Source organism: Hyla sarda, chromosome 8, assembly GCF_029499605.1.
Source record: "Hyla sarda isolate aHylSar1 chromosome 8, aHylSar1.hap1, whole genome shotgun sequence".
NCBI classification, from domain to species: domain Eukaryota; kingdom Metazoa; phylum Chordata; class Amphibia; order Anura; family Hylidae; genus Hyla; species Hyla sarda.
The window spans coordinates 129323953-129349759 of NC_079196.1; the positions used below are offsets into that span (position 1 = coordinate 129323953).

Genomic DNA, 25807 nt, shown 5'->3' on the forward strand with positions numbered 1-25807 from the left:
TTTGAACTCAGTGTGGTTAACCTTTTTGTCATATATTTAACCTCTATAACAGAACCCATCTACGTACCAACTCATACTAGCCACCACGCAAAACCATAGTTATTACTCCAAGATGTAATATAAATAAAACTTATAATCTCTCCTGCCTACAAAGTCAGTAAAAGCTGTTTTGGTCCAGAACTTCCGTATCTATATACAGTGAACATTCTCCATATAAAGCAGTATGCGTAGGACTGGTTGCCGTTTTTCTATCCAACTTAAGTTGGACCATAGATGGTGAATCTACAGGGTGGGCCATTTATATGGATACACCTTAATAAAATGGGAATGGTTGGTGATATTAACTTCCTGTTTGTGGCACATTAGTATATGTGAGGAGGGAAACTTTTCAAGATGGGTGGTGACCATGGTGGCCATTTTGAAGTCGGCCATTTTGAATCCACCTTTTGTTTTTTCAATATGAAGGGGGTCATGTGACAAATCAAAATTATTGTGAATTTCACAAGAAAAACAATGATGTGCTTGGTTTTAACGTAACTTTATTTTTTCATGCGTTATTTACAAGTTTCTCTTTGTTTACAGCCATTGACATGTCGTTGAGGAGCGGATAGAAATTTTGTTGATGTCTGGTGAACGCAGTAACCGGGTCATTGCAGCAGATTTCAATGCAAGACACCCTATGAGACCACCCATCTCCCCTGCTACAGTTAGCAAACTGCTTGCTAAGTTTTGTGAACTGGTTCAGTGTTGGATTTGCCAAAATGTGGATGCATGAAATCTGTCACTAATGAAGAAATATCAGTGGCTGTCCTAGCTTCATTCAGCAAGAGCACACAGCATAGCACTCGCCGCATGTCACTGGAGAGTGGCATTAGTCGAACATCACTTCGGAGGATATTAGCTACTCATAAATGGCACCCTTACAAACTCCACCTACTTCAGCATCTCAGTGAGGATGACCCAGATCGGCGCACTGAATTTGCAGAATGGGCAAAACAAAAATTGGAACAGGACCCTCAGTTAACGCAGAAGATTTTGTTCAGTGATGAGGCAAACTTTTATGTGAATGGTGAAGTTAACAAACAAAACCACCGCTATTGGTCTGACACTAACCCACATTGCATAGATCCCTCCAAGACTGTTGGAACACAAAAATTGATGGTATGGTGTGGTATATGGGGTACAAAGATAGTGGGACCAGTCTTCATCAATGGAAACCTCAAGGCCACTGGATATGCGAAATTGCTACATGATGATGTGTTTCCCTCTTTATGCACTGAAGCTGGCATGTTCCCTGATTTTTTCCAGCAAGATGGTGCACCACCACATTATGGGTGTCAGGTCCGAGCATTCCTAGATGAACAGTTTTCTGGAAAGTGGATTGGTCGTCGTGGGCCAGTTGAATGGCCCCAAAGGTCTCCCGATCTAACCCCCTTAGACTTTTATCTTTGGGGTCATCTGAAGGCAATTGTCTATGCTGTGAAGATACGACATGTGCAGCACCTGAAACTACGGATACTGGAAGCCTGTGCTAACATTTCTTCTGCGGTGTTGCTATCAGTGTGTGAAGAGTGGGAGAAGAGGGTTGCATTGACAATCCAACACAATAGGCAGCACATTGAACACATTTTATAAGTGGTCAGAAACTTGTAAATAACTCATGAAAGAATAAAGTTACATTAAAACCAAACACATCATAGTTTTTCTTGTGAAATTCCCAATAAGTTTGATAATGGAAAGGAGGTGCTAAAAATGTGGGGGGATCTGGCCTACGAGTGGCTACTGAGAATTACGTCAATGATGCGAAGATGCCAAAGGTACACAGGAACTTATTTACTGGTAATTAAAAGTAACAACTGGACAACGCGTTTCGGCGTGTTCTCGCGCCTTCCTCAGGTCCATAAAGATTACTGTAAAAATGTACATATATATATATATATATATATATATATATATATATATATATACACATATTTAAAATAATAAAAGATTATATAAAAGGGAGGTAAAAGGTACATGCGAAAACAGAGGAGATGGAGGTTGTAATGCCATAAGGAACACACATGGTATATTCAAAAGTCCGTAAAATCCATATGGAACATATGTAGTATATTCAAAAGTCCGTAGTATCCATAGGGAACATATATAGTACATACAAAAGTCTGTAACATCCATAGGGGACATATGTGGTACATTCAAAGGTTTATAACATCTATAGGATTGGTATGTATACCAGTGGTCTATACATCGGGTGGAGGCTTATAGGGAATGGGTGACTTGGATGAATCTCTGGGGCTTATCCATCAGAAGGTGTTGCTGTAATGTGCTTTAGTAGAAGGGATATATAGTACTCACTTTTATGGTGTCCTGTTTCGGTTTTCCTGTGTACTGGCCGTGACTGCGTGTGTCAGCATGCCAGTACTTATCTGGCAGCCGAACGTGCGCTGACTAGGAGGACTTCCGGTCATGCACACCAGCTTGTGCGTGCTGGGCGCTTGGGCAACCGCGAGCGCATCACATGTGTGCATCACGGTTCGGTGCGCATGTGCATCGTGGGGCCAGCCCGCTAGCGCATCGCAAGACTGGAAAGCGTGCACAGAGTGCTGTAAACGCTGTGTACCTGAGTGGACACAGTGATGGGAGAATAAAAGTGTATAAAAAACAATGGATGTGGTCCGAGGTAGTACATATGATGGAGAGGTGGAATTGGTTGGGATAAGGAATGTGTGGTGGCAGGAGATGTATGGTAGTAGGGGATTGTATAATCATGGAAGAAGATGAGCCTGCTGGTAGGTGTGATAAAAAGCAGTATAGGGAGATGTGTGTATGCAGGGAGGGACTGAGCTGGCAGAGGGTCTATGCGATAAGTGTGATATGAAGGTATATAGGGAATAAAAGTGGGGGGGGGGAGGTACTGGACATATATGTATAGAGTGGGGTAGGCTATGGAGGGAGAGGATGAAGGGAGAGGATGAAGGGTAGGGGGTGGAAGTGGACGGGCATGGGACGAACAATGTGGGGGAGGAGTTGGGAGAATTGGTAAATCAAATTGCACATGGATCAGTATGCTTGTTAAACCCGTTTAGTTTGTCAAAGTTCGATACATTAGTTAAGTCCGTCTGGTACCAGACATTTCAGCTTGTAAATCCAGAATGCTTCCCGCCTATTTAAGGCACCTTGTCTGTTCTCTTGGTCTACCTGTATTTGTTCAATCGGGGTGATGCTGAGGTATGAAAAATCCTTATTGTGTTCCTCTGATAGATGTCTTGAGACGCTTTGCTTGAGATTGCCAATGTTGCAGTTGTGTCTGTGACCATTCAGTCTCTTTCTAAGTGTTTGAACCGTCCTCCTGATATAATGGAGGCCGCAACGGCATTCAATGAGATAAACCACATGTGTGGATCCTCATATTTGTTTTTATGTTGAATTCTGTTGTTATATTTTTTAAGGTAAGTGTTTTTCTGCCATGTGTTATACTCTTGCAACAAAAACAGCTCTTGCTTCCACATTTGTATGCTCCCGGTGGGAGGGTGGAGGTTTTCAGTCTTTATTTTTCTCAGGCGGCTAGGGGCTAGAAAGTTTTTAATGGTTTGTGCCCTTCTGATTGTTAGACCCGGTCTTGTGGGGATGAGGTTTTTGAGGATGGGGTTCAGCAGAAGCAATCCCCAGTGTTTTTCAAGAATTTTTCTGATCTGGTGGTGGTCTTGGTTGTACGTTGTGATGAAGTTGTAAGAGTGTGTTGGGTTTTGATATTTTTACAGTGGGTGGGTTGGTTGGTAGTAAGCTTGTTTGTTCCGCTGCTAAGATAGCAGTGTAGGCTTTTTTTTAGGATGCTTGTTGGGTAATTTTTCTGTAGGGATCTTTTTTGTAAAAATGTTTTTGATTGTCTTTTGTAGTCTCCATTGTTTGTAAAGTTCCTCCGGATCCTCCTGTATTGGCTAAAGGGGATGTTCTTTAGCCATTTCTTGTGGTGCGCGCTGTGGAAATCAAGAAAGCGGTTAGTATCAACTTTATTAAAATGCGTGGACGTAATAATTTTCCCCTGTTGGTGGCTGACATGGAGGTCTAGGAATACCTCAGATTCAGGGTATACAGTGGGGGAGAATTCTAGACCCCATATGTTGGTTTTTAGGTGTTGAACACATAAATGCGCTGAATCCTGGTTTCCCTTCCAGATGATGAACAAATCATCAATGTATCTTCTATAATACCTGATATGGGGTGTGAAAAATGGAGAGTCGTATATGAATTCAGTTTCAAAGCCCCCCATGAATAGGTTGGCGTAGCTGGGGGCCATTCTTGTCCCCATAGCTGTTCCTTTTATTTGATGGTAGACAGAGTCGTTGTAGGTGAAAACATTACGTGTTAGTATAAATTCGAGTCCATTTAGAAATAAGGATATCTGTTCATTTTTCTGTTTTGTTTTTTTTTTGCAGCGTGAAGGTAATGAGCTGTAGTTTTCAGACCCAGGTTGTGTGCAATGTTAGAATACAGAGACGTGACATCAAGTGTGAGGAAAAGAAAGTCTTGTTCCCATGTGACGTCATAAAGGTCTTTGATAAGGCTTGGAGAGTCTTTCAGGTAGGAGGGTAGTGTAGTGACAATTTCTTGAAGATACAGATCGATGAAATGAGATAGTTGGCTTGTGAGCGACCCGATACTGGATATAATTCGTCGTCCGGGCGGTTTATTGGTGCATTTGTAAATTTTGGGAAAGGTGGTAAAAGAAAGCTGTTTGTGGAGTGTTGATGGTTAGGAATTGTTTCTCTTTTTTGTTTAGAGTACCCTCCATGTAGGCGGAATTGATTAATTCCATGTACTCCTTGCCGTATATAGGTGAAGGGTCAGTGGATAATAGGTCATAATATGCAGTGTCAGACAGGATGCGGAGGGCTTCTGCTTGGTAGTCCGCTAGATCTTGAATAACAATACCTCCCTTTTATATAATCGTTTATTATTTTAAATATGTGTATATATGTAAATTTTTACAGTTATCTTTATGGACCTCAAGCGCGTTGTCCAGTTGTTACTTTTAATTACCAATAAAAAAGTTCCTGTGTACCTTTGGCATCTTCGCATCATTCACGTAATTCTATTATCTCAGTAGCTCTCGGAGGCCAGATCCCCCGCATTTTCAGCACCTCCTTTCCATTATCGTCATTTCCATACCCCGACTGGGGCAACGGACAAGGGGGCACCGAACAGCATTCCACCTCCTACCGGCAACACCTTCAGAGCTGTGTTGTATCTCATACACAGCTCCCATAGGTCAGTACCACCACGTAGGTTAGGTGGTGGGCATCTCTCCTCCTCTTTCTCTTTCTTATTTCTTCACCAAGAAATCTGCCTACTACGCCAGAGAGCGCCCCGTATTTTCCCTTTTTTCCCCCTTCTTCCAATAAGTTTGATGTGTCACATGAAACTCTTCCTATTGAAAATAATAAAGTTGGATTCAAAATGGCCAACTTCAAAATGGCCGCCATGGTCACCACCCATCTTGAAAAGTTTCCTCCTCACATATACTAATGTGCCACAAACAGGAAGTTAATATCACCAACCATTCCCATTTTATTAAGGTGTATCCATATAAATGGCCCACCCTGTAGAAGTGAAAAATAAGAAATTAAAATGTATAATACTTATCAATGCATATAAAAGTATATACCTATACTAGTGCTACTGATAACCAGGCATGTCCTAGACATTTCATGAGCAATATATTAAGAATTAAGTCCAAATCCTTTATTCCTTCCTTGATATGAACTCCCACATTAAAAAAAACAATCTCAATGTAAAATCAACATTTAATCCCCCTGGTTGTAGGGATTGTAGCTATTTTCCTTTGTTTTAGAAATTTCTTCCTGTCATCACTCCGTTTGGGAACTGGAATATGGTCCACAATAGTAAATCGCATCTGACTGATAAGGTGTCCCTGCTCTGTAAAGTTCTGGGGTATTGGTAATTCTATCTTCCCTGTTCGGATAGACGACTCAAGATTATTATGTCTAATACGGCATTCTTTAGCCGTTCTCCCCGATGTTCACCAAATTCCACGCACAGCAAATCACTTAAATAACAAACTCAGATTTACATATCAAATTATATTTAATCTTGTATCTCTTTTTTGTAACTGGATGTACAAAAAAAATCCCCTTTGTTCATTATGCTTCAATTTTCATAGCCAAGACAGGGAAAACTACAAGATTTTAGTTGTGATGTCCTCTGATTAGATAATAAAAGTGGAACCAGTAATTCAGGAGTATTAGTTTAGGTTTGGGGCAATATAGGCCAATGTCTTTGTATTAGATATAAGTGGTTCTCTTTTCTCTTGTGTATCCCTTGGTCTAGATTGTAATAATTGTCTCCTATCCGTGTTAGCTGCTCTCTGTTGTTGTTCTTTAATGAGTCTCCTAGGATAACCCCTTTAACACACTTTTGTTGTTCATCTCTTGTAGTCTCTTTCAAAATTATAAGGGTCATCCACACCGTGAGTTCTATTTTAGAACCGAGGTGGTGTACCTAATGTCTTTGCTAGACAAGCACATGAAACTGAGGGTCAGTTGACTGATGTCGCAGATGTCTAGGACCCGTGTGCATGAGAACTGAGTGTAGCCAAACCCCCTATTAATTACTTAGTATCAAACCAAGTTGTGTATTTAGGTTATCATAACATTAAATTGGTGCTGTCAGATCCAAAAACATTTTATATGTTGTACATCTTGGCAAAACATTAGGTTTTCTAATATACTTCATAAGAAAATGTTATTTCCTTTTTATAGAAATCATGGCTTATAAAATCATGGCTTTGTCCAAGCTGAAGCACAGGCATGGACAAAGTCCAGTAATTGAGGGTGGGCTTGCACTCCTTTGTTCTCCCTATCAGACAGTAGGAGTATCAGACACAGGAGTGCTAGCACACCCTCACTCACTGGACTTTGTCCATGCTTGTGCATCAGCTTGGACAAAGCCATGATATCTATAAAAAGGAAATTACATTTTCTTATGAAGTATATTAGAAAGGTTAATGTTTTGCCAATATGTAAAACTTAAAAAAAAAAGTTTTTGAATCTTACCGTGCCCATTGAAGTGAATCTATGTTATTTAAGGACTTATAGTCTACTGAGTTTTTGCTGATTATAAATCACTGTATTGTTTATTTAATTGCTTCCCCTGCCCATAGTTTTGCCCTTAGTAAGCATGGTGCATGGGGAGTTGTGGGGTAGATTGTGCGCATATATGCCTGTTATCTGACTTATTGGCTATCTGACTGGGAATGCGAGATGGGGCGGGAGAGTACGCACTGTTTCTCTCCTTTTGTGATTCTTCAGACGTCCTTCAAGTCTTGTGACGTCTTTGACGTTGTTCCGGACCGGCACACTGTAATTGTGTACAAACACGGCGTAGGTCGCACCTCTCCTGCAGCTATGCCATGTTATTGGTTGCCTGAATTATTTACATCTGGTGAGTGCCACCCGCCGACCAGACTATTATGATTGTTATGCTATATTTAGATATTTGATGTACACGTTATAACGTGAGATGGATTTGGGGCCACATGTCTATTATGGATTATGTGTATTAACAAAAATATTTTAGCACGGATCACTAAATATCAATGTTATAATGTCTTGTTTATGTACACACACCCCTGTATGCATGTATTGCATTGCACTTTGTACAATGCTTGAAAAAAGGCTCTAGTGCTGAACCAAAATGTTGCATTTATTTTTTTACTATTAGGTAAATAAATCACTTTTTTTTTTTATTTAATACTGCAACCGTGGTGTGCAGCTTCTTACTTATTTTTGTCTATTGTATTTTTGGACTGGGTCGGGCCCTGGAGCTAACATAGTTTGTAAGGTTGAAAAAAGATTAAAGTCCATCAAGTTCAACCAAGAACCATACTGTGTTAATCCAGAGGAAGGCAAAAAAAAACATGACAGAGAAAAAATTTCCGACTACAATATGGCAATTGGAATAAATCCCTAGATCAATGTTCTATCATCCGGGCCCCCCTTGAGCTTGTTTGACTCAGACATCATAACATCATGTGGCAGAGAGTTCCATAATCTCACTGCTCTTAGAGTAAAGAATCTGTCTGTGATGAAGAAAAAGAAAATAACTTCCTCTGGAGCATACAGCGGCTGATAAGTACTGGAAGGATGAAGATTTTTAACACCTTAAGGACTCAGCCCATTTTCACCTTTAAAGGGGTACTCCAGTGGAAAACATATATATATATATTTTTTAAATCAACTGGTACCAGAAAGTTAAACAGATTTCTGAATTAATTTTATTAAAAAATCTTTACCGTTCCAGTACATTTTAGCAGCTGTATGCTACAGAGGAAATTACACTATTTTGGATACTACACCCCTCAAGAAATGTAACAAGGGGTACAGTGAGCCTTAAAGGGGTATTCCACCCCTAGACATCTTATCCCCTATCCAAAGGATAGGGGATAAGATGTCTGATTGCCGGGGTCCCGCTGCTGGGGAGCCCTGGGATCCCCGCTGCGGCACCGCGCTATCATTACAGCACAGAGCGAGTTCGCTCTGCACGTAATGATGGGCGGTACAGGGGCCGGAGCATCGTTACGTCACGGCTCCGCCCCTCGTGATGTAACGGCCCACCCCTTTCAATACAAGTCTATGGGAGGGGGCGTGGCGGTCGTCACGCCCCCTCCCATAGACTTGCATTAAGGGAACGGGCCGTGATGTCACGAGGGGCGGAGCCATGACGTCACGCTGCTCCGTCCCCCGTATCGCCCGTTATTACGCACAGAGCGAACTCGCTCTGTGCAGTAATGATGGCGGGGTCCCGCAGCGGCGATCCCCGGGGTCCCCAGCAGCGGGACCGCGGCGATCAGACATCTTATCCCCTACCCTTTGGATAGGGGATAAGATGCCAGGGGCGGAATACCCCTTTAACACCTCACAGGTGTTTGATGACTTTTCATTAAAGGTGGACGTGAAAATGAAAAATTTTATTTTTAACACTAAAATGCTGGTGTTGCCCCAAATTTTTCATTTTCACATAGGGTAAAAGGACAAAAAGGATCCAAAATTGGAAGCCTAATTTTGCCAGAGTATGGAAATATCCCATATGTGGACTCAAAGTGCTCTGCTGGCACACTACAGGTCTCAGAACAGAAGGAGCGCCATTGGGCTTTTGGAGACAGAATTTGGCTGGAATTAAAGTTGCGGGCCATGTGCGTTTACTAAGCCCCCGTGGTTCCAGAAAAGCAGAAACCCCCCACAAGTGACACCATTTTTGTTACAAGGGTTACAGTGAATACTTACACCTCACAGGTTTATTGAACAGTGCGCCATAAAAAAGAAAAATTTGATTTATAACCCTAAAATGCTGGTGTTACCCCAAATGTTTAATTTTCACATAGGGTAAAAGGAGAAAAAGGCCCCAAAATTTGAAGCCCAATTTCTCCTGAGTAAGGAAATACCCCATATGTGGACGTAAAGTGCTCTGCTGGCATACTACAGGCCTCAAAACAGAAGGAGCGTCATTGGGCTTTTGGAGAGAGAACTTGGCTGGAATGAAAGCTGTTTACAAAGCCCCCATGGTGCCAGAACAGTGGAAGCCCCCCCCCCCCCCACATGTGACCCCACTTTGGAAACTACACCCCTCACAGAATGTTTTAACGGGTGCAGTGAGCTATTGGCGTGTGACAGATCTTTGGAACAGTGAGCTGTGCAAATAAAATAATTTTTCATTTTCACGGACGACTGTTGAAAAAATCTGTCAGACACCTGTGGGTGTAAATGCTCACTGCACCCCTTATTTCATTTCGTGAGGGGTGTAGTTTTCCAAAATGGGGTCAACATGTGGGGGCTTCACTGTTCTGGCAGCATGGGGACTTTGTAAACGCACATGGCCTTCAATTTCAGCCAAATTCTCTCTTTAACTCCTTGGGGACGGAGCCCATTATAACCCTAAGGACGGGAGCATTTTTTGCAATTCTGACCACTGTCACTTTAAGCATTAATAACTCTGGAACGCTTTTACTTTTCATTCTGATTCCGAGATTGTTTTTTCGTGACATATTCTACTTTATGTTAGTGGTAATTTTTTGTCGATACTTGCATCATGTCTTGGTGAAAAATTCCAAAATTTTATGAAAAAATTGAAAATTTAGCATTTTTCTAACTTTGAAGCTCTCTGCTTGTAAGGAAAATAAACATTCTAAATAAATAATATTTTGATTCACATATCCAATATGTCTACCTTATATTTGCATCATAAAGTTGGCATGTTTTTACTTTTGGAAAACATCAGAGGGCTTCAAAGTTCGGAAGCAATTTTCCAATTTTTCACAAAATTTTCAAAATCGGCATTTTTCAGGGGCCAGTTCAGTTTTGAAGTGGATTTGAAGGGCCTTCATATTAGAAATATGCCATAAATTACACCATTATAAAAACTGCATCCCTCAAAGTATTCAAAATGACATTCAGTAAGTTTGTTAACCCTTTAGGTGTTTCACAGGAATAGCAGCAAAGTGGAGGAGAAAATTCAAAATCCAAATTTTTTACACTCGCATGCTCTTGTAGACCCAGTTTTTGAAATTTTACAAGGGGTAATGGGAGAAAAAGCCCCCCAAAATTTGTAACCCAATTTCTATCGAGTATGGAAATACCTCATATGTGTATGTCAAGTGTTCGGCAGGCGCAGTAGAGGGCTCAGAAGGGAAGGAGCGACAATGGGATTTTGGAGAGTGAATTTTGCTGAAATGGTTTTTGGGGGCATGTCACATTTAGGAAGCCCCTATGGTGCCAGAACGGCAAAAAAAAAACACATGGCATACTATTTTGGACACTACACCCCTCAAGGCACATAACAAGGGGTCCGGTGAGCCTTAACACCCCACAGGTGTTTGACAACTTTTCGTTAAATTCTGATGTGTAAATGAAAAAAAAAAATTTCACTAAAGTGCAGGTTTTTTTTCCCAAAATTACCATTTCTACAAAGGGTAATGGGAGAAAAATCCCCCCAAAATTTGTAACGCAATTTCTCCCGAGTACGGAGATACCCCATATGTGGCCCTAAACTGTTGCCTTGAAATACGAGAGGGCTCTGAAGTGAGAGAGCTCCATGCGCATTTGAGGCCTGAATAAGGAATTTGCAGTAGAGGTGGACCCGGTTACAAGGATGGGGCTTGTCTCCATCAAAACCTTACAGCAGTGTTTCCCAAACAGGGTGCCTCCAGCTGTTGCAAGACTCCCAGCCTGCCAGGACAGTCTATGGCTGTCCGGCAACACTGGGAGTTGTGGTTTTGGAACAGCTGGAGGCACCGTTTAGGAAACACTGCCGTATGAGACGTTTTTTATTTTTATTGGGGGGGGGGGGGGGGCGACGTGTAAGGGGGTGTATGTGTAGTGTTTTACTTTTTATTATTTGTTAGTGTAGTGTAGTGTTTTTAGGGTACATTCACACAGGCAGGGGTTCACAGTAAGTTTCCTTGAAGGAAACCCACTGTAAATCCGCCCATGTGAATGTACCCGGTAAACCTTCGGCTGTGGCAAAATGACAACTCCCAGAAGGCACTGACGGACCATACATGCTGGGAGTTGCAGTTTTACAACAGCTGTAGGCACACTGGTGGGGAACCACTGAGTTAGAAAACAGACTCTAGCTCAGTGATTCCAACCCATGTGCCTCCAGCTGTTGCAAGACTACAACTCCCAGCATGTACAGTCTGTCAGTGCACTCTTGGAGTTGTAGTTTTGCAACAGCTGGAGGCACACGGGTTGGAATCGCTGAGTTAGGAAACAGACTGTAGATCAGTGTTTCCCAACCAGTGTGCCTACAGCTGTTGCAAAACTACAATTCCCAGCCCGGCCAGACAGTCAGGGATGCTGGGCGTGTAGTTCTGCAATATCTGGCCCTTCAGATGTTGCAGAACTACAACTCCCAGCATGCCTGGACAGTCTGGGCATGCTAGGAGTTGTAGTTATGCAACAACTGGGGAAGAACAGTGGCCTCCAAACTGTAGCCCTCCAGATGTTGCAAAACTACAACTCCAAGCACGCCCAGACTGTCCAGGCATGCTGGGAGTTGTATTTCTGCACCATCTTAAGGGTCAGATATTGCAGAACTACACGCCCAGCATCCCTGACTGTCTGGGCATGCTGGGAGTTGAAGTTTTGCAACATCTGGAGGGCTACAGTTTGGAGACCACCATATAGTGGTCTCCAAACTGTGCCACTTCAGAAGTTGCAAAACTACAACTCCCAGCATGCCCAGACAGTCAGTGCATGCTGAAAGTTGTAGTTTTGCAACATCTGGAGGACCATAGTTTAGAGACCACTACACAGCCTTTGGTTGTGTGGGCATGCTGGGAATTGTAGTTTTGCAGCTTTTAGAAGGCCACAGTGAAGATCACTTATCGCGATCTTCACTGCAGCCTTCTCAGCCGCACTTTCCGGACGCCGCTCCTCCTGCTCAGGAGCGGCAGCCGCCTCCGCCGCCTCCTCCGGTCCGGGTAAGCCGGGCCATGCCCCCCCCCCCCTCTCCGCCCGTATTCCCCCGCTCTGTACCGACTTCCGATCGGTGGCCAGAGCGGGGGAAATGAACTCTAACCCCTCCGCCCCCCTCCTGCCATTGGTGGTCAGCCTGACCGACCAATGGCAGGGGATAGGAGGGGGTGGCAACACTGCCACCTCGCTCCTATCCTTTAGGCTGGTCGGAGCTGTCTCTGACAGCTCCGATCAGTCTTATTTTCCGGGAGATCGGGTCACCAGTGCCCGGATCGCGGCAAATCGCAGGTCTGAATTGACCTGCGATTTGCTGCGATCGCCGATATGGCGGGGTCTCATGACCCCCCTAGGCATTGCCACGGGATGCCTGCTGATAGATATCAGCAGTCATCCCGGTCCGATCACCGCTCGGCGAGCGGCAGTGATTGGAAATGCCGAGGGCGTATGGTTACGCCCTCCGTCCTTAAGTGGCGGGACGCGAGGGCGTATGCATACGCCCTTCGTCCCCAAGGAGTTAAAAAACAAATTTTGCTCCTGCTCTTCTGGGCATTGTAGTGCGCCTGCAGAGCACTTTACGTCCACATATGGGGTATTTCCTTACTCAGAAGAAATAAGGTTACAAATTTTTTTTTTTTTGGGGGGGGGGGGGGCTTTTTCTCCTATTTCCCTTTGTGAAAATGAAAAATTTGGGGTAACACCAGCATTTTAGTGAAAAAAAAAAAAATTGTAATTTTCACATCCAACTTTAACAAAAATTCGTCAAACACCTGTGGGGTGTTAAGGATTACTGCGACTCCAGCATGTTAGTGTAAAAAAAAAAAAAAAAATTCCTTTTCATAGGGGGTAAAAATTGAAAAAGACCCCAAGAACACAATTTCTCCCGAGTACAAAAATACCCCATTTGTGGCACTGAACTGTTTGCTTAAAATACAACAGGGCTCTGGAGTGAGAGAGCGCCATGCACATTTGAGGCCTGAATTAGGGATTTTCATAAGGGCGGACCCGAATGCAAGGATTTCTATTGCCTTCACCGCCCAAAATACCCTATGGCAGTGTTTCCCAAACAGGGTGCCTCCAGCTGTTGCAAAACTCCCAGCATGCCTGGACAGCCAATGGCTGTCCAGCAATTCTGGGAGTTGTTGTTGTGCAGCAGCTGGAGGCTCAGATAAGGAAACAGTGCCATTTTTCATTTTTATTGGTGTGTGTGTGGGGGGGGGGGTGCAGTGAAAGACTGTGTGTACATGTAGCGTTTAACTTTTTATTTTGTGTAGTGTTGTGTTTTTAGGGTACATTCACACGGGCGGGTGTTTACAGCAAGTTCCACTCTTGGAGTTGCGGCGGCAAATTTGCCACAGCTAAAACATGTGGGAAACTCACTGTAAACCCCTGCCCGTGTGAATGTACATTCACATGGAGGGGGAAGGGGGGGGGGGGGGGAGGCAAACCTCCAGCTGTTTTAAAATTACAACTGCCAGCATGCACTGACAGACCATACATGCTGGGAGTTGTAGTTATGCAACAGATGGAGGAAAACTGGTTAGGAAACACTGTCATCTCCGCCAGTCCATGGGCCCTGACGACAGGGATTGGGGTCCCCTGCTGCCGGTGTTCACTCGCGGCACCTGCCCTCTCCCTCTGGACTAGGGATGGAGCGGGTGATGTAAGTGACACACCCAGCAGGAGCCCCGATTCCGGATGACTAATCAGGGCGATTGTGAGGTTGGCTGCTGGGTAAAGGTGGATGGCGCTGCCTCGGACAGCACAAATCACCCTTGACATAGAGGTACATCCTGAGTCCTTAAGGTCTTGGGAACGGGGGGGTGACCTGTGTCTGCAACTGGTTAAATAGAAGTAATTTACAAATCTGTTTCACTTTCTGGCACCAGTTAATAAAAAAAAAATGTTTTCACCGGAGTACCCCTTTAAGTAGGTAGACAGGCAGGCTCCCCCCTCCTTAGGTGTGTAGGTGGCTTTAGCTCTTTCCCTGCCCCTTAGGTAGGTGGCTTCTCCATCAACCCTCTTAGGTAGGAAGGTAGGTGGCTTCTCTATCCCCCCCTTAAGGTATGCGGCTTCAGCTCCCCCCCTTAGGTAGGTAGGTGGCTTCTCCATCCCCCCAGAACCTTGTGTGCTAGTGTTAGTGAGCAGCCGCCGGGTAGCCGCACACGGACCGGCCGCTGCCAGCTATCCGGGCGGCCGGCCTACCAGGAATTTTCTTAGTAGGGCAGTTCGGCCCGGTTTGTTGCCCTTCTCTACACCCTCTCAAGCTCAGCCATATCCTCCTTATATACATGTGCCCAAAATTGGACACAGTACTCCATGTGCAGTCTGACTATTTATACAGAGGCAAAACGATGTTCTTGTCTCATGCCTCTATACCTCTCTTACATCCCATGACTTTGTTGTATCCTCCCCTAGTCCCAGTATCCTCATTCCAAGTACTAAAAAAGTCCAGATATGCAACATCCACAGCTTCATCCTTGTCCAATTATAACTGACCTCTTCATAGAAGCTGATCAGATTGATCTGAAAGGACCAATCCTGCATAAACCCATGTTGGTGAGCTCTTAGAAGGTTATATTCATAAGCAGTGGGGGGGGGGGGGGGGGGTTGACTAGCCGCCCCTTCACAGCTGGTGTACGCAGCCTGGTGGCTCGACCTGGACCTTTCTAATGCTTGTACAGCTTTGGCGGGGGCTCTCCTGGGTTCTTATGAGACGCTGACTAATACTTTTATACAGGTTCCCTCTCTATCTTTACCAGCCCCTATTAAGACCGTGGCTGCGGTCTGGTCGGTGGTTACCACTCGCTTTCCTCAGCCGGTTGTCTCTCCATGGGCACCCTTGTGGGGTAATCCACATTTGGAACACCTACGGACTGTAGGTGTCTTTCCTTCCTTTGCTGAGCTTAGAGTATGTTTCAGTGTCCGTCAGGATGCCCATTTCCGGTATCTTCAGTTGCGACATGTGGTCTCTGCGCAGTTTGGCTCCCTGGAGGTTACCCCTGTTTTTCCTGATCTGGAGTTGCTCCTGGGGACCGCCGACCTGACAAAGCCGCTTACACAGAGTTTTTTCTTTATTGCAATCAGTAGGTCCAGATCCGTTTGCTGTGGCACAGGTGAAGTGGGTTAAGGATATTCCTACTCTGTCTGAGGATATGTGGCGGGAGATTGTCAAAACGAATTACCCTACGGTAGTTAGCGCCCGAGATATGCTCATTCAATCCAGGTTTATCCTTCGTATGTACTATACTCCTGTTAGACTGCATCGGATGGGGGTCTCGGGGTCGGAGGTCTGTTTTAGGTGTGGGAGAGAAAGAGGGACCTTTCTACATGCGGTTTGGAATTACTCTTTTGTTGTGCCATTCTGGAGGGAGGTGATGGCTTTCTTGTTGGATCACTTAGAATTCCACTTTGTTTTTACTCCAGAGGTGTGTCTGCTGGGGGTTGTCAATGGGTTGGAGAAGGGCTCTTATAGACTTATATTGGTCCGCTTTCTCTTGTTTAGTGCTCGCAAAGTTGTAGTGATGGCCTGGAAAGATGCGTCCTCACCCCCTCTGGCTCGGTGGATAGCTCTAGTAAATAAATATGTCCCCTTGTACCACGCTTTTTATGTCAGTAGGAAATGTCCGAAAAAATATGACAAAGTTTGGGTTCCATGGTTGTTGTTAGATGTCTCTACGGATCCTCCGACTTGGGGTGCCTCTCTGACTTAAAATGGCTATATGGGTGCTGAGGAGCTCATAAGGTATGGCTGGTTATGTGTGTGTGAGTGGAATTGTCTGTGGTGTTGTCCTCCTGTGGTGTTCTCTTGTGTGGGATTCCCCTCTTCGCTTAGGTTGGGGGGGGGGGGCGGAGGGTTTATGGGAACTGTTTGTGTCTGTTATTCAGTTAATCGAAAATCAATAAAAATATGTTTTAAAAAAAAAAAAGGTTATATTCATGAAGATACTCCAGAGAACCCTCAAAAATCTTACCCACAGCAGATGTTAAACTTAAAGGCCTATAGTTCCCAGGATCCCTTTTTGCCCTTTTTATATATTGGTACTACATTAGTCAAACGCCAGTCCTGTGGAACAATCCCTGTCATTATAGAATCTTTAAATATAAGGAGTAAATTTGTTCAGTTTCTCCTGTTTAGTACACTGCTAACTGCCTACATGCCTTTTTGTCTGTAAGCATTTTTTGATAGTTGCCAGACTGCCCAATATTTTTGTGCCACATGGGCTAATACACAATTAATAAATAATCGGAAAAAAATGTTGACCCTTCCCAGGATAATAATAGCCTAATTCTGCCCCAGACCTAAAGAGTAATTTTACGACACTCCAAGTCTGATTGTACCCAGCCCATCACAGAACCCCTATGCCTGTAATAATGAGTGGTTAGTGCTAGCCGTTTTAGGTTTAATATAATTTATATTGATTTTAACACTTGAACATTAAAATTTAATTTCCAAAAAAACACAACATATTAATGCAATAACGTCTGAGTGTTGTAGCCTGGTGAACCCTCTCTCATTGAGGCTTCAAATCCAAGCCCCACATACTTCACCCCCTGAAGGCCCTTTCCTTTTCGGGCAATCCCTCACTTGGCACTACTTTTCTTCGCCACCTACCGCTAGCTAGCAATGCGCCCTAAACCCCCCTCCAGAACGAAGATGAAGAATGAAGAAAAAAAAAACACCCTTGTTATAACGGAGTTCAAATCCTTGTAGCTATAAAAAGTAATTCCTGTAAATTTCTCGAATGCCTCAAAAATTTTCCCCAGAAATATTTAGGAGATTTATCAAAGCTTGTGTAGAGGAAGAGTGGTAGGAAGAGTGGTACTATTTTCATTTTTTAAAAGGCCTCTATAAAATGAAAGCAATTTGTATTGGTTGCTATGAGCAACTGGACAAATTTTCCTTTACACAGGTTTTGATAAATTCCCCCCTTAATCTTTCCACATCCCCACCAGATGTGTATCTGGGTCCCTTTTTCTACATGACATCTCCAGCACCTAACCGATTGCTGAGGGAACATCCTTTGCATTACTGTAGGCCACCTTTACAATCTAGAGAGGATTTTATAGTTTTTTTTCTTTAATGCTCGTGGCCGAAGGCATCCCATAAGAGAGCAAACCAATTTTGTTTCTTTCCTGAGTGTTGAGATCTATCTCCAAATCTTGTCCCCACTTTACAAAGAAAGATGCTCTACCTTAATTACCAAAGGACAGGGCCAACTAGTGCATCTCAGACAGGGTTCCTGGTCCTCCTTCCTTAGCCTGAAACAGGCAAAAATTGTAAAATTCTGTAATTCACAATAGTTCATACTCAATGGGGGAGATTTATCAAAACCTGTGCAGAGGAAAACTTGCCCAGTTGCCCATAGCAACCAATCAGATTGCTTCTTTCATTTTTCACAGGCCTTCATAAAAATGAAAGAAGCAAGCTGTTTGGTTGCTATGGGCAACTGGGCAAGTTTTCCTCTGCACAGGTTTTGATAAATCTCCCCCAATGAATTAACAAAAGACTTAAATTGAACATGTTCTAACCAGGTTAGTTTAGTATTTTGGAAAATTTCCAACCATTTATGAAATGGGACTAGCTCCCCCTGATATTAAATTGCCCACTCTTCCCTTCTTTATGCTAGGCTTGTTAAAGAACTTTGAAACCAGGGGAGAAAGCCAGGTTGTCAAACAGTGGTGTAATTCCCCCTGGTCTCAGAGATATTTTGTATTTATTAATTCACCTGTCCCAGACACGCAGTGCATTTTCTACTAGGTGCAACAAGCCCATAACCCACTCTCTATTTTCCTTAAGCAGCCAAGGGACCACCCCCAATTACACTTCTGTGTATGCTGCCAGCAAGGCAACCCATTTTTTAGATGTTTGATGATGAACCCAGTCATGCATTGAAGTGATGACTGCTGCCTCCTGATAAAGCTGGATATCTGACGATCCAACCACTCCCCACTGTTTCATTTTAGTCAAGTAATCTCCCGTTACTCTTGATTTACCCTTCTTCCAGATAAATCTAAATACCTTACGCTGTAACTCCTTAAAGGAAAACTGTCACATGTTTTCTCCCGCACTATCCACAGGTACTGATTGATAGTGCGGGAGACGCTGATTCCAATGAGCCCTACCTTGCCAGGATCCGCCCGGCCGTTCGCCCGCAATCGTAGTTTTATTATATGTGGAAATCTTGCTGTAACTGGCAGGGGCGGGGCTTCTGTAGCTTAGCTGGCACTGACATCAGCGCTGCTTATGAATATTCATCCCCCCTCCCTCCAGCTCTCCCTCACTTTGCCGCTCATAACTGAAGGGAGGGGGGATGAATATTCATAAGCAGTGCTGACGTCAGTTCCAGTTAAGCTGCAGAAGCCCCGTCCGTGCCAATTACAGCAAGTTTTCCACATATAACAAAACTACGATTGCGGGTGAACGGAGGGGCGGATCCGGACAAGGTAGGGCTCATTGGAATCAGCGTCTCCCACACTATCCATCAGTACCTGTGGATAGTGCGGGAGAAAACATGTGACAGTTTTCCTTTAAAATACTGCCCAGGAACCCAAATGAATACTTTCTGGAAGGTATGGAGACATCTTGGGAGTATATCCAACAAATCTGTTGTGATATGCCTTTAACTTTAATATTTTCTAATTGTCTTTTATAATGGCAACACTTGTTTTACCATAAAATGTCTGGCAAAACCCAAACATTTTTATTTGTGTTGGAAAATTGAAAAGAAATCCGCAATTTTGCTAATTTTAAAAGGTTTCGTTTTCAAGCTGTACATTTTACAATGAAAATGACATGTTTTTTTAATTGCTTGGAGGAATACGATTAAAACGATAGCATTGGTTTTATATCTTTCTAGAACTGTATTGCTTAAAAAGAAAAAAAAACTTAGAGAACTGTAGTGCAATATAACTTGTCCACTATCCTTCGGATAGGGGATAAGCTATATTGCACTACAGATCTCCTTTAAGTATAAGTAAGTATACAAAGTATGTTTAACCCCTTAAGGACTAAGGGTTTTTCCGTTTTTGCACTTTCGTTTTTTCCTCCTTACCTTTTAAAAATCATAACCCTTTCAATTTTCCACCTAAAAATCCATATTATGGCTTTTTTTTGTGTCGCCAATTCTACTTTGCAGTGACATTAGTCATTTTACCCAAAAATGCACGGCAAAACGGAAAAAAAAATCATTGTGCGACAAAATCGAAGAAAAGATGCCGTTTTGTAAATTTTGGAGGCTTCCGTTTCTGCGTAGTACATTTTTCGGTAAAAATGACACCTTATCTTTATTCTGTAGGTCCATACGATTAAAATGATACCCTACTTATATAGGTTTGATTTTGTCGGACTTCTGGAAAAAAGCATAACTACATGCAGGAAAATTTATACGTTTAAAATTGTCATCTTCTGACCCCTATAACTTTTTTATTTTTCCGTGTATGGGGCGGTATGTGGGCTCATTTTTTGCGCCGTGATCTGAAGTTTTTAACGGTACCATTTTTGGACTTATTGATCGCTTTTTATTTATTTTTAAATGATATAAAAAGTGACCAAAAATGATATTCATTCACTTTTTTTTTTGCAGTGTTATAGGTCCCATAGGGACCTATAACACTGCACACACTGATCTTCATCATTGATCACTGGTTTCTCATAGGAAACCAGTGATCGACGATTCTGCCGCATGACTGCTCATGCCTGGATCTCAAGCACTGAGCAGTCATTCGGCGATCGGACAGCGAGGAGGCAGGTAGGGGCCCTCCCGCTGTCCTGTAAGCTGTCCGGGATGCCGCGATTTCACCGCGGCTATCCCAACCAGCCCACTGAGTTAACCGGCAGCTTTCACTTTCGGTTTCGGCTCAACTCTGAGCGCGCGGCTAAAGGGTTAATAGCGCGCGGCGCCGCAATCGGCGCTGCGCGCTATTAGCGGCGGGTCCCGACTTCACTATGACGCCGGGCCCGCCGTGATATGATGCGGGGTTACCGTGTAACCCCGCGTTATATCAGGAGAGCAGGACCAAGGACGTACCGGTACGTCCTTGGTCCTTAAGGGGTTAAAATTGTCCTATTTTGACCACCTATAACATTCTAATTTATCATATACGGGCCTGTATGTGGGCTGATCTGTAGTTTTTGTTACGCCGAGCGCTCCTCCCCTGAGCGCTCGCGGCGTTCACCTTCTCACAGCTCCCCGGTCAGACCCGCTGACCGGGAGCGCTGCATCAATGTCACCGGAGGGGATTTGACCCGCGTAGCGGGGCGCGCCCGCTCGCGGCTCGCATCCCAGTCTCCTTACCCGTCCTGTCCTCCGACGGCTCAGTCCCGGCGCGCGCGGCTACGCTCCCTAGGGCGCGCGCTGGCTCTCTGCGATTTAAAGGGCCAGTGCGTCTCTGATTGGCGCCTGGCCCAATTAGTGATCACACCTGTGCCCTCTCTATTTAAACTCACTTCTCCTTCCCAGCATTGCCGGATCTTGTTGCCCTTGTGCCAGTGTAAGCGTGCCTTGTATGTCCCAAGCCAGTGTTCCAAACCCTCTGCCGTTGCCCCGAACTACGATCCTTGCTGCCTGCCCTGACCTTCTGCTACGTCCGACCTTGCTCTTGCCTAATCCCTTGTACCGCGCCTATCTCAGCCATCAGTTGAGGTTGAGTCGCTCTTGGGTGGAACGACCTGGGGGTTACCTGCCGCTGCAAGTCCATCCCGCTTTGCGGCGGGCTCTGGTGAAAACCAGTAACCCCTTAGACTCCGTTTCCCTGGTACGGCCCACGTAATCACCCCACTGACACAGAGGATCCACCAACAGTATCCTCACAGTATCCGGATCCTGACAGTTTTTATCTGTACCATGTTAGCATATATGTGACTTTTTAATAGCTTTTTATTAATTTTCTGGGATGTGATGTGACAAAAAAAAGCAGCAATTTATTTTCTTTTTTTTTTTTTTTCTTCATTGCCGTTTACCGTACTGGATCATTAACATTATATTTATACATTTCCGCACACGCTGATACCAAATATGTTTATTGATGTTTTTTGCGCTTTTACAATTTTTATGGCCCCATAGGGGACTATTTGTCATTAGATTTCTCATACTGTTTAGTGCTATACTGAACATGGTGGCCAGGGCAGGTGAGGGGACCTCATCCGCCATCTTGGATTATCTGATCCCTGCGGCAGTGCCGCAGGCAATCTGATCATCCATCAGAACACAATGTTGATGACGGCATCTGAGGGGTTAATGGTGGACATCAACACAATTGCTGATGTTCTCCATTACAGAGGGTCCCTGGCTGCTAATGGCAACTGGGTCCTGCCGTTCATGAAGCTTGCACCACGTACATTCTCAGTTCCATCCGCAGTCACTGCTATCTTCTGCTCCCGCTTCAAGGCCGTCGGCAACTAGAAGCCAGCAGCATCTCACTATAGGACATGCACAATATCACTCATTGTGTGTGTTAAAGAGGAAGAGACACTTATGGCCTCTAGTGGCTGTAGCCAGCACCATGTCTGTGGCCTAGAAGAGGTCAAAGCTTAGGTTTCTCTAGGACACTTATTGTGGTGCTGTGCCACAGGTGTCCCAGCACATCCAATCGCTATCTTGCCCTCTGGACTGCTGCACAACTAGTAGAAAGAGCTTGCTCCCGCACTAAATAACGTTACTCCTATGTACTGGATATAGTAAGAAACAGAGTCCAGCAATCCCATGCTCAGCGAAAACAGCAGCAGCATATAAATCCACAAGAAGACAGACTCCGCGGCATCGGGTATATGATGCAATTAAAAGGTTCTTGTATTACGGCATAGCAGATAACAGAGGTGTGAGGTCAGACAGCCGACAAGCGTAAAATGACGTTTTCTCAAGGCATTATGAGAAAGGACGGAGCCCCATCCATAAATCTCCTGTCGGTAACACTTGTTTCAGGACAGATACAATGTAACAAAATGCACAAACATATAAAATTTGAAAATAGATATACAAGTAGCAATAAACTCAGACACTACATTTTAAAACACAATATTTCACAAAAAGGAAGACAGATCATTCCGATCTTTGAGATCCAGAGCACCCATGGCTCCGGTCCTGATTATCTATTTCGCCTTAGCTTGTAATAGCCTTGTATGTCAATCTAAACCCCCTTCTTTCTGCATAATTTGTTGTAAACCTAAAAACCTTAAACATTTACTGTTGCCATTATGAATTTCTTGAACATGAGAGATCAGTCGGGGACATCCTTTTCCTGTCCTAATTGAATTGATTTGCTCACGAAACCTGTGAAATAAAGGCCGGATTGTTTTACCTATATAAAATAGGTGACAGGGGCAAAGCACTGTATCCACAACATAATCGGAGCGACAAGTCAGGAAATCTGAAATTGTATGATGAACACAGCCAAGTTGGATATTTGCAGAGACTTCGAATTGATTACAAAAAGAGCAATGTTTACATTTAAAGTTGCCCCTAGGAAGGCTCTGTTGTAGCCAATTTGAATTCTTCTGAGGGATCCTACTTTTAACTAATTCATCCCTAAGGTTCCTAGTTCTTCTGAAAGAAACACCTGGCGGTTCCTTAGTCAGAGTTCTAAGATCAGAATCGGCCTGTATGATATGCCAATTTTTTCGTATTGTATGTCTGATTCTCTCAGACATAGGGCTGTGTTAAAACGAGAAAACAGCCCGGGAATTTCCACCCTTCTTGCCGCTGCCCCCTTTGAACACCAGCTCCTCCCTGTTCTTCATTCTTGCTTTAGAAAAAGCCGCCTGGATGATCTGCTCGGAATAGCCCCGTACTCTCAATCTATGCATGAGTTTGCGTGACTGTTGCAGGAATGATGTATTATCTGAATTATTGCGTCGTAGCTGGAGGAATTGACCATAAGGCAATGATTTGGATACATGGGCCGGATGGAAACTTTTAAAGTGTAGTAGTGAGTTTGTAGCTGTTTTTTTACAGAAACCTTTTACTGTAACACCTGAGGTGGAAGTAATGTGACGTCTAAGAATTGTAATTCTATATCGGAGATAGTGGATGTAAATTGCATGTTCAAGTTGTTATTATTTATGCATCGCACAAATTAATTGAAACTATCCTCAGAGCAATCCCACACTATTAGGCAGTCATCTATATACCTAGACCAATGTACAATGTTGGATCTGAAGGGGTTGCTTTCTGAGTAGATACACTGCTCCTCCCAAAGCGCCAAAAAACGAATAGAATAAGTTGGTGCCACTGTTGTGCCCATTGCCATTCCGGTTCGCTGGGCAAACCAGTGGCTACCAAACTGAAATGCATTGTGTTCAAGGATGAACAGAAGAGCCTCACAAATAAAATTTATACAGGCCCGGTCCTTTATCGCCCTTTCCAGGAAGATCCGTACTGCCTTTATGCCATCTTGGTGGCGAATACGGGTATACAGAGAGACCACGTCAGTCGAGGCCACCAATTTGTACCCTGGGCGCCACTCAGGACCCTCGACTAGCTGAAGGAGAGCCTTCGTGTCAGCCAAGTAAGAGGGGACGGATCTAAGTTAAGGGGCGTAAAAAACAATCTAAGTATCGAGACAGGGGTTCAGTAATAGAACCCCTGCCCGACATGATCAGTCTCCCAGGTGGTTTTGTGAGGGTCTTGTGAACCTTGGGCAAACAATACTAACTTGGTCTTTGAGGATTACTCGTAAACAGTTTCTCAGCAAGTTTTTTAGGAATTACACCATCTATTACTCCCTTCCTTAGTAATGACTGCAATTTCTGAAGATAGCTGCGGGTCGGATCTCCATTCATTTTAGTATAGGTAGTTGAGTCCACCAACTGTCGCATCGCCTCCTCAATATAGTCTTTGGTGTTAAGTACTACACTATTTCCGCCCTTATCAGCCTGCTTCACAGTAATTTCTTTATTATTCTTTAGCCACCCTAGGGCACGATGTTCTTCATCTGTCAGATTACTAAGGACCTCTGGGTAGATGAGGCTCCTAATCTCTGACAGTACTATCATGCTAAAGATCTCTAGACTGGAGCCTGGCTGTAAGGGTGGAAAAAAGGAGGATTTAATACACCCAGTAAATTTACTGTGGTCCTTTTGGGCAACATTGTTACTCTCACATAGCAACTATGGTCTGATCCTGTTGTTTGCAGACTAGGTAAAAAACCCAAAGGGACAATTTCGGTCGGGTCTTCTCCTGAATGCAAACCACACTCCTGCTCAGGTTTATTTTTGAACATTTAAGATAGATTCAATTTACGAAGCAATTTGGCTAGATCAATTTGGAATTGCACCTCATCAAACTTGTTTGTCAGGCAAAAATTCAGGCCTTTAGAAAGCAAAGATAGATATGGTGCCGATAGTTCTACATTAGCAGGGATGTGGAATTTCTATCGCCCGACGCCCGGGACTAGCAGTTTTGGGCGCCGGGCAGGTGAATTTGTCCGGCCCTTAGCCTGGCTTCGGGCAAGCAGGGCCGGACCTGACAAGTGCGGCGGATCTGCAGTCTGTATGGAGCGGGCTGCCGACTCCTGCCCGCTCCATACTCTGCAGCCTGTGTCCTCAGAAGCAGAGCAAGGGAGATGAGAAGCTGTGTATTTGTCTTCTCTCCCCTGCTCTGCAGACGTGCGGGGGGAGGGAGATGAGGGGGCGTGGCTTATTTCTCCCCGTGCAGACCTGCGTCCTTTGCCTTCGCTCCCCGCACGTCTGCACGTGGAGACTGTATGCGGCTCTCACAGGGGAGTATGGAGCGGGCTCCGGATTCCTGCCCGCTCCATACTCTGCAGCCCCCGGCTGTTCTCAGTAGCCGGGGGCCAACGCTAATAGCCAGCATGCGGCGATCGCCGCGGCTGGCTATTAACCCTTTAGATCGCCGCTGTCAAAGCTGACAGCGGCGTCTAAAGGGAGATGTGAACGCTCCCTGGTGGGCTAGTGGGGTGGATCGCCCCCCTGCAGCGTGATCGCAGGGGGGCGATCCACTATGGAGGTAGCCGGAGGGCTTACCTCTGCTTCCTCCTGTCCTGCTCTGTCATTGATAGAGCCTGGCTGGACCAAGCTCTATCAATGGATCACAGAGCACACAGATTAATAGAGTTCAATAAAACTCTATTCATCTGTCTGAGGAATCTAATGATTCCTCATAAGTCTAATAAAGTGTCAAAATAATAATAATAATAATAATAAATAAAAGTTTTAATAAAAGTTTGAAAGACACATATTAACCCAGTGGTCTTCAAACTGTGCCCCCCCAGATGTTACAAAACTACAAATCCCAGCATGCCAGGACAGCCGTTGGCTGTCCGGGCATGCTGGGAGTTGTAGTTTTGCAACATCTGGAGGG

At 44.3% G+C, this 25807-nt stretch overlaps 2 protein-coding genes across 8 annotated transcripts in view; one reads left to right on the top strand and one right to left on the bottom strand.

The window, feature by feature from the left end:
- Positions 1-17731, bottom strand: part of PMS1 (PMS1 homolog 1, mismatch repair system component) — a 666172-nt gene extending 648441 nt beyond the window's left edge. The window contains exon 1 of the mRNA XM_056533911.1: positions 17684-17731. The gene's annotated coding sequence lies outside the window, so the exon portion shown is untranslated. The remainder of the gene's footprint in view (positions 1-17683) is intronic.
- Positions 1-25807, top strand: part of ORMDL1 (ORMDL sphingolipid biosynthesis regulator 1) — a 410807-nt gene that overhangs the window by 102941 nt on the left and 282059 nt on the right. The window contains exon 2 of one of the 7 annotated variants that reach the window (XM_056533918.1): positions 583-1742. The exons of the other annotated variants lie outside the window; for them this stretch is intronic. Within the exon in view, the coding sequence (XP_056389893.1) occupies positions 772-1635 (864 nt within the window). The 5' untranslated portion in view covers positions 583-771 and the 3' untranslated portion in view covers positions 1636-1742. Of the gene's footprint in view, positions 1-582; positions 1743-25807 lie in introns of those variants that run through there. 7 annotated transcript variants of the gene reach the window in all.